The following is a 10,301-nucleotide window of genomic DNA, read 5'->3' as shown; positions in this document are numbered from 1 at the left end:
TTTAATTCCAAAGTTTCAAATTACCGCTATCTGAAAATAGAATTATGTAAAATTTTGATTAAACATTTTTTTATAGACTATTAATGTTCCATAACAATTTGGTTACATACAGACAGAATATCAAAAATCTTGAAACCAAACTATAGTTAAAAATGAATTACTAAACCATGGGAATGATCTCCTAAAATATCCAACAAGAGTTCTGAAATACCTTGTATATAGCCTATATATTACACGAACATTACAACCTACAAGCTATTGGAGGTACACTGATTTGTTGTTGCCGGCAAATCCGACAGCATAGTCGCCAAACTAAAGGACTAAAGAAGCCCCGCTCCATCAACCCACAACACCCAGCTCTGTTCTAATTGTTTCTAACTCAACCCTCTGGTAAACCTCCAAATGACAACACGTTAAGTCCTCGAGGATGGTGATCCCTTGGTTCTTCAATTTCTTTTTTGCATTAGATTTTGAAATGGATAATGATGGGCCGATGTCATAGTCATCCATCCATTGCTGCTCCCAGCTGCTTGCTGACACGATGGGAAAGACATCTGCTGCAGGTTGATGCCCAGGTTTTTTGGGCAGAGCTTCACCACCTCGCTGTCAGTGCTCTTACCCTGTGCTTCCTTGATGCCAAAGACTCTAGTATTATTTCTCTGCTGATATTGCTTCAGTTCGTCCGTTCTGTTCGCTACCTCCTCCCTCAGATCAGTCACCTCTTCGCACAGCTGCTTAATTTCATGATTTATGGCAGTGAGAGTGACATGCACCAACCACTGTATTTATTATTTCACTCAGCTTCACAACTACATACATGATCAAACACCTTTTCACTAGGCAAGTTTTTGTTAACATAGCTCTCAATGAAACTCCTATCAATTGGCATTGTCGCTGTTGAGTTGGAACTGGACGGTATAGATCACTGGACTTGTCCTTCTTATCAATGGACAGCGCGTAAGGATTGCTTCTAGAACCGGATCCGAGGAATAGCAGGGACCAGAACATGAAACTTTGCTTCTAAGTTGTATTCTAATATAAACGAATAATCTCGTTCTCACAACGCAAACCAGTCACTATAAAATAAAATAAGTCAGTGATATCACAATAACCAACTGATCACTCTTAAATTAAGTATAAACTGCAAAACGCTTTGGAGCTGACACGTACACGTGTTTACTCGCCTTAAGTCATCATGTCTCCCTCCTCCTAAATTTAATGGAAATAGTTATAAATTTCTAAATACGCTAGTTTTGAATCAATATAAAATGTATTGATGATAATAAGATCAAGTTTGATAGGATCATCAAAATTAGCTCAGAGTTTTTCCATACACTGATGGGTGAGACAGAGGAATTGCTCTGTTTTACTCAAAACACTGGTGAGCAGCATACATCCATTTGCTCCAAACATTCGAGCCCACCCCTCTGCAAGACTGAGTTCAATACAAAGAACTGTAAAATAAATGTATATCTGACTTAATTTTTGAAAGGTTATTTTTTAAATGTTTTAATGGTGTATTTGACTTAGTACAATAATAAAATAAATTGGTGTTCACAGTTTCACAAAAAAAAATATTTTTTTTTTTCATTTCAAAGTACAAAGTTACGTTTTCCTACAAAAAGTTTAACAAGTGCTTATTTGAAGAATGCAATATTGAACTTTTAGCTTCTATGTGTATTTTATGGCAGCAATTTATTACAATCAGTCAATACTAATAGATTTTTTTTGAAAATTTTCTAAATTGCAGTATTGAAGTTTTTAGCTTCCATGTGTATTTTATGGCAGCAATGTATTAGAATCAGTCAACACTGATTGATTTTTTTGTAAATTTTCTGTTAACACAAGAACTGTTCAATAGACCAATAATAGTTCAATTAATTTTTTTATTATTTTCATGTTTTTTGCTGGAGAAATCACAATGAATTGATTCCGGTTTTTATTATTACAATTGTTTTAGATGCTGACACCTCCCCCCTCCCATTAACCTTTTTGGATCACCCTTAAAACAAGATTAAATACAAAATATTTTCAACTTTGTAAGTTCTTATGAATTGAACTGTTTTTGTCAATTCTTCTAGAATTGTTTGCCAAAATAGAATAAACACTAAACCATCTACTGACTTGCAAGTTTATCTTTCATAAATTTATAGATTTTTGTGAGTGATATACAGTACTAATAAACATTCCTATTGTTAAAATTAAATTTCACATAAAAATAAACTTGTCAACAGCAAGAAAAAATCAACCTCTATAATCAATGATATCAATGATAATAGTACATATCATGATCAATGATATGTACTATTGTATCACACTTTTAACAAATTAACAAAATTGTTGCATTGACTTTTTAAAATGTATAAATAAAATTGAATAACCTATTGTATACATTATATGACATTGTATATAAGACAGGAAGCCAATTGATAGTTCAATAAAGTGTACACATATGAAACCCTCTGCAATAAGAAAGGCTCAAAAGCATTCTGATATACACAGAGCAACATCACACTCATGGTACATCTATGCCATGTCACACGCCACAGCTAACCGACACAGCCTTTATCTGTCCAACCGTTTTCATCGCTATCGGTATCATCATCACAATATTCTATGTTAATAAAAATTTCAACTAAAAAATCATCCAAAGGTTTTTCTCACACCATTCTATACAATAACTAATTACAAAAATGTTTTTCTCAAAACACTTACACACCATAAATATCACATCCACCAACTACGTAAAAATTTCTTTAGTAAATAAGACGAATGTAACAACAAATGTAAATAAATTATAATATAGAATCTGCTGATTTCTTTTCCTATTTTACGTTCTGACAGTTGAGAAACCACAGTGAATCATCAAGGAATTATAATTTAAACAAAACAGAGAAAACTAGCCACTGCACTGTATTAGGCTATGTGAAAGTGTTTCTACCGTTCTCCATTTGATTACATATACATTCAGATAAGCACAACCAGACAGGACACTTGCATTCATGCACTGTTCAGTTCAATCACATGGTTCACTATACTTTACCGCTGTGAGTGTTATGAGTGCAGCTTAAACTAACTTATAAATATTTATTTTAATACAGTAGTTTTGGATTTATTTTATTTGATAACGATATTAGTACATTTGCTTTGATCCATACTATATCATTTATCAGATATTACATTAGTATATTGTAAAATGAGACTAAACAGAAATACATAAAACGTTTAAGAAAAAATGGAGACAGAATTTTAATTTTAACTCGAATAGTAACCAACTGGCTTATAGTTTAGGTCTTATACACTTGTTACACACCAATAGCTTTTTGTGCTGTTGCTCTCAGTTTCCAACTGACATCACTGTGTACCTCTTAGCTTCTTTGTAATACCTGCTTCTTCTTAGAGTGTCTTATTTTGTGTTTCATTCCACTGTGTGCTAGGTGTTTAATAGAGCTTAAACTCACTATCAAGATTTTATCTAGACAAACTACAAGTTTATTAGTTTGTAGCGAAATAAATTTGTTGAAATTTGTACCTCTCGTCATTGACAACCTTAACAAATTAGGTTCCTGTAAGAATATTGTTTCTCTGGAGTGGAACAGAAGATGTTGGTTTATTGGATTTTGGCCTCAATATCCCACTTCCAGAATTTCTCTATCAAACTCTGTTATTTTTTGGCATTTTGCCTGGTGGATGAGATTTCTAACTAAATTGTACTTTGATGTGATATGGATTTCAAGTCTTGCAGTTACTTCATAACAATTTTCAACAGAAGATACTAAATCATATAGTTGTAGCTTTCTCCTAAACGAGAAAAGCTAAGAAAATCTATGACTCGGAAATGTGTGCACGTAAATGTACTAAATGTTGTTATTGTGTGGTGTCCTGTGGAACCAGCTGTACTGCATCTGTGTTCTGTAAAAGTGTTAAATGTTGTTTTTGTATTATTATTCAAATAAAAACCAAATTCAGAGTTGTGTTGTGTATGATTATTACAGAGGTATTGAAATATATGGAGATCAAAGAAAAATGTTTTAATTTACAAATTTAATTTCAAGCAATATTGTTGTATTATTCTCAGTTAATATAGTAACCGATAGGATTGGTTTTGAATAATTCATTGAATGTATAATATCACAAATCAATTTGTTTTTGTCCTACATTATTCAGTCATTCACAAAATATCTCCAAAGTTAAATTTTCCTCAGAAAATAAAATTATTAAACTGAAATCTGTTATTAAAATAAAAGTAATTAAATAGAGATTATTGTAAACTCTGTCGGAATCAGACTTTTATTCTGAACTGTTTCTACAACAAAACAAAATCTTAATATACATATTTGATATTTTAGTAAAATATATTTATATTTAAACAAAAATTTTGGTTATAATAACCTAGAGTGAGCAAGTATTAGTCATATGTGTGATGCAGATATTCCGTAATATATAAACATTCATACTGAATTATAATTAGCTCTTTAACCTAAGCATAAACTCAATTTGAATGTTAGAATAATCTGATAACAATAAATATCATAACACTGTGAGGTCCAAGCTCTCTGCACCTATCATAAATCATAGATCTGAATAAAATCTGCTGTGAAGTGTTTATTCATCAGAAGAAACAATAATAAAAGATTTCATGTTAGAAACAATTATAGAAAGTTATATATTTTCTCTATTTACTGTATCAATAAAAATCAAATAAGGCTATTTCTAACTGATACATTTGGTGCAGATAGGAATACTTCTGAATATATCCCTTGCACAAAAAGCGTTTCATTGCTTGTTTCCTACGGTACTGAGACAAAATTTTGCATCTCTATGACAGTTCATTAAAGCAAAATTATGAAATGTAGCCACAAAATGAACTATGGCACAATCCTTTATGATTATAATAAACAAATTAATGCAAATTCAATGATCAAGCATATTGTTTTTCTTTTTTTGTTTGATTTTTTCCAAGATCGCACAGCAAATTTGATTCTTTTATTTTACTAACAGCAACATTATGGCATTCTCTTATTAAACTAAGTTTATCACGTAAATATTCTAATCATAAGCTGAAGGTTAAATATATTATATTTTAAAAGCAATGATCACAACCTTTCACTGAAACCGTTGACAGACAATTACCTACAATATACCATGGAAAATTGGTAGAGTAGCGTATAAAAATCTTGTTTTTTGTATATGTTTGCACAAAAGATTTAATTAGTTTGGTGACTTTCAGGCCCAAAATGTAAACGTAAAATATACTAGTTTATAAAAAAGCAAAGAATTGACACCTACCTCCTATACTTATACAGAATTCTTTGTGATTTATTAACATCTCATCTTCAGTGATTATAATTCTAAAACTATTATAAATCTAATTTATTATCAACAAACTGACTCATTGTTTGATGCTTATTTTCATATATCTAATGTGTTACTCAATAGTTATAATTTGTATTTTCTGTGTGTAACAGAAGACAACATTATTAATTTTCAATTACAATAATTTGTGTTACCTGTTTGCATCATTAAATCATAATTGTTATCAAATACACATAAGATTTGGTAAGGTTGTCATTAATTAATGTAATATTTTTAAGACAGAAACATCTAAAATAGTTTGTAAAATTGATTAATTTATATTAATTTTGTATATATATATATATGATATATATGATATATATATATATATATATATATATATATATATATAAATCATTTACTGATATAGTTTCCATAGCAGAATAGTAAAACAACATTTTATGTAACACAAAGTTCTTAAAACAAGATAGTCAAGAGGCATCACTATAAAGATACGAGGGTCGTCCAGAAAGTAAAGAACGATTGCGCATCACGGGCGGCGCAGTTCACCCACCACCGCGTAGATAGCTTGTTCGTTAGCCACACCTTCTGCCTCAGTGTGAGCTGAGTAGCGGTACCGTGAGGTCACGTTTGCGTCTCCTGTGAAAGTTTAAAATGGCGGCGTTAATTGAAAGTCCCGCCAAGTGTGAACTGTGTAGTGTGATACGGTTTCTGAATGCACAGAATGTTCGACCTATTGAAATTTATAGGCAAATTAAGGCAGTTTACGGTGACAAAGTTCCAGTCAATGGAATGGCATCACTCGAATTCACCAACAAAAAACAGGAAGGAAAAACCAAATTTGAACACCAGGAAATTGGCAACAGTTTTTTGGGACCGAAAAGGCCTAATCCATGTGGAGTTCATGCCGAGAGGCGAAACAATCAACTCAGAGGCCTACATCGAGACCTTGCATCGGCTTCGCCGCGCTATTCAGAACAAACGACGCGGAATGCTGTCGTCGAAAGTGGTGCTGATCCACGACAATGCTCGGCCTCATTGCAGTGCACGAACCAAAGCAGAACTCAATTCTTTCAAATGGCAAATCTTCGGACACCCTCCGTATAGTCCAGATCTGGCTCCGAGTGACTATCACTTGTTTCCAAAGTTGAAAGTGTTTTTAGGCGGAAAAAACTTTTTGGGTGACGAAGACCTCAAAGAAGGAGTAAAAACGTGGCTTCATTCCTTGGCGGCAGAACAGTATAACGTCGGTATAGAAAAACTGGTGCCACGCTACAACAAGTGCCTTGACAGTTAAGGCGATTTTGTAGAAAAATAGAGTAAGTTTATAAGTATTTATAAATAAATTTTCATGCTCTTATCTTTTGTTTTTATTGACTTATAACAAAACGTTCTTTACTTTCTGGACGACCCTCGTAGCATTCTTTTGAAAAAAGTTTAGTCATTATATATTAATATTAAAATTTTCAGTTTGAGTTAAGCAACTCAAGCTACCAAAAGAAAAATTGAATTTATAACTAAAGCTTTTCAGTGGATTAAGCCATACCCTTTTCAAACTTTCTGAAAGCATCACAGTGACCACATTGTATTGTATTTTTAATGGTTTTGAATGGTGTACTGACAGTGTGGGGATGTTGCAGGTTATAACTAGTCTGGGTCCTGCTAAGCCACAACGCTCTCTCAACAACAACAACAATATCAACAGTACACAGCCAGTGGATACAGACCATTGTCAGCTTCTAGCAGGATCTGGGTCACCACCCCACCGGCTGTGTCTGGAGACCAGCTTCACGTCTGTGCCGCCACGGGCAGGGGCTGACAGTGGTGTAGAGAGTGGGCGGCTACCGTGGGAGTGGGCGGGCATGGGGCTAGCACCTCAGCCGGATCTCATTCATGATGATTGGTTTGGTCTGGCCCCCCTCGCCACTCCTGAGTCTCTCTCTGAGGTCAGCAGCATCAGCTCTCGTGCCAGCAGCCACCGCCATCCCCCCGACAAGAAGAAACATGCCTCGGTTACCTTTGTAGATGTTCCTATCAAACACGACTTTATCAGAGAGGACTGTAAACGAAATGACAGTGCTCCAACCAAAAGCTGGAAGAGTAATCTCAAACAAAACTTTTTTAGTGCTGAGAACTTTGTCTGTGTAAAATCAAAAACGTTAAGCGATAGTTCTCCTGAAAATGGCTCATTGATCAACGAAAGTAATGATAAGTTTTATAGTGCTGAAAGTGTCAGTAACGATCATCCAGGTGATTGTGCTAACAAAGAGTCTGAACACTTAGATGAAGAAAATACATCAGAATCGAGTCCGTTATTGAGCAGTTTACATCTACTGACTGACGAAAAGTTTAAAAATTTATTCAAGGGACATTTAACTAAAGATACAGATGACAGCATTTCATCAGGAAGTTTTAAATCTGTTTCAAGTGATGTGAGAGATCTGAGTACATCTATGGATTCTGTTACAGTGAATGCAGAAGTTCACAGGACAGAAGAAAAGACCTCGTGGGCGGAAAACACCAACTTGTTAGAGGACATTGAGAGAAGTTTGAACTTGCAGGCATATAATTCCTCCTATGACTTAGAAAATAATAGTCCGAGTGAAACCTCAGTTCAAATAGAAAATCTAGCTGAAAACAGTGGAAATCTGACTGCCAGTGGGGGTGGCAAAAACAAATACATATATCCAATTTTATCAGTTGGGAGGGGAGAGAGCAGTGTTTAGTTCAAATTGATACCATGTACTACAGTGTTCAAAATGGTTTCCAACTGATATTATTATTAATTAAAAATCTGATCTCATTATGTTCCTATGTAAATAGTGAAACTATTCTTCTTTAAATTTTATATATTTTTTTTATTTTTTATATTTAAGTTTTATTGCAAACTTTTTTTATCTTAAGTTTAAGTACATAAATGTACTTGAGTGTTGTTGAATATGTACTTAATTTAATTTTAGAGACTATATATGAACATAAACATATTAAAGAATAAAAACTGTTTAATTTTTATACAGCAGAATGTTTGTTAATAATGTGAGAGTGGGTGCATGTTATGAAGTATAAGTGCATTCTTTAGAGTAAAAAGTAGCTGGTATTGGGTGTTTTTGGTGTACTAGTTAAGTGTTATTGTGGAGAATTTAAGAATATACTTTGGACACAACCAGTTTTGAATTTTAAAAATCAGTTTTTTGGAGGAAATTATAATTATTATCATTACAACCTGAATCTATCTCACTGACAACTCTAAAGAAAATCTCTGTTATTACTTATAGAATTAATTATTGAATATTAGACCTATGGTAAAACTAACTGTTTTATAGTAGATTCCTTAAGGAAGTGTAATCAGTTTTTGGTTCCATTAATTTTTAAACATCTAATAGTTGCAGCTCCTCCCGATGCCTTCTCTAAAGATAGGGAAATAGGAAAAAATTGAACATTTAAAGAGAATCAGCTGAAGATTATTTTTATGTATGTATATTACTGATACTGAAGAAAACATGTAATATTTTAAAGTTATTTTAGATTTCCTTAGGTGATTTTATGAACAAAATATTATTAATTTACAAGTCATATATGTATTGTAAAATATTTACGAATTATATTTAGTAATTTTTACTTAGGCCTGGTTACAAAACTGCCAAAAATTACTTAAGTTCCTGCAATTCGTTGTGGAGTGATAAAAAAGTTTTTCCATTTTTTCTGTCTGTAGGGAAGTTATCTTACAAAGCTGTCTGTGACTATGACATTTAAAAAATCTAATAAAAACGTATTCCACCACCTTAATCCAAGAAGCAACAGCTATTTTCCCAAAGAGGTTTACTTAATCCCTTATAAAATACATCAAATACACCTAATTGATGTTGTTTCATATACCCTTATAGTCTCAGGGCATGATAAATATTTATCAATGAATTTTTGAAGTTTAGAAATGGATTTTTGTTTTTATTTTATAAGTCAAAAGTTGAAAATATTATTTTGTTACCTTTTATTTAAAGAAATTAAATTAAAACTGTAGTTTACTCACATGGTAATTACTTAATTTATAGTACTTGGATAGGTTAGATCTTGAGAATTGTCAAATATCTAGATTTTAATTAGCAGCAAGGTAGACATTTCATTTCATTAGCATATAAAAAACATATGATGACAGGAAACATTAAAAGTAACAAATAATATACTTTCTTAGGTTTTAGTAACTAAAACACAAAAATAATACAAATAAGTATTACATTTTACATTTAAAAAATTACTATTAAAGACACAAATTCAACACATAATAACAAATTGTACTTTCAGGTATGATTTCAAATCACTGGATAATAGGCCTACTAGGATATGTAGTACCAGAAAGAAATTTATAGGATAGTAATTTAATGAATATATGTATCAATATTAAATGTATGTATAGATATTTGTTCACAAACAAATAAAACAGTGATCATTTTGATTATAAGTTATATAATTTTTGTTTTATCATTGTTAGCTAGCAAAAAATCCAGTAATGTTTCATACCTCCTAAAAAAACTCATCTTCCTACTTGCATTGGTTGGTGTGGATTAACATGTGAGAGATTGCACTCACTTTCTAGATACAATAGATTGTACAAAGGCTCACGTTTATTTTTTTATTTATGATTTTCCTTCAGTGAGAAATATTCCCAAAAATACCTTATGATTAGTTTCAATGACTGTCTTTTTTAATATAAGAATTTAATAATCTGCTTTCAATAATCTGTCTAAAAAACAAAACATTGTAAATAATGTACAATCTGAGGTAAAATTTACACTACACACAAGGATTGCATGTGAGCAAACTCCAGCAAGTAATTTTTCAAGCATATAAATACAAATGTTTTTTATACTTAAAAAAACTATACCATCCAATAAATGAACAACAAACCATAGAACTCAAATTTATTTAGTGATTGTGTTCATATTTTAAATTCTTATCTCAGGTGATATTGCCAAAGTGGATACACGTAA

General features: G+C 32.1%; 1 protein-coding gene across 2 annotated transcripts in view; it reads left to right on the top strand.

Annotated features, from left to right (window-relative positions):
* Positions 1-9,102, top strand: part of LOC124369277 (diacylglycerol lipase-alpha) — a 231,325-nt gene extending 222,223 nt beyond the window's left edge. The window contains exon 15 of one of the 2 annotated variants that reach the window (XM_046827193.1): positions 6,957-9,102. In XM_046827193.1, coding sequence (XP_046683149.1) covers positions 6,957-8,042 — 1,086 coding nt within the window. In that variant the 3' untranslated portion in view covers positions 8,043-9,102. The remainder of the gene's footprint in view (positions 1-6,956) is intronic. The other variant, XM_046827194.1, reaches the window with a different exon arrangement.
* Positions 9,103-10,301: the final 1,199 nt, after the last annotated feature.

Source organism: Homalodisca vitripennis, chromosome X, assembly GCF_021130785.1.
Source record: "Homalodisca vitripennis isolate AUS2020 chromosome X, UT_GWSS_2.1, whole genome shotgun sequence".
NCBI lineage: Eukaryota > Metazoa > Arthropoda > Insecta > Hemiptera > Cicadellidae > Homalodisca > Homalodisca vitripennis.
The sequence above is the reverse complement of the archived record's forward strand: the minus strand, read 5'-3'. Positions and strand labels throughout refer to the sequence as shown.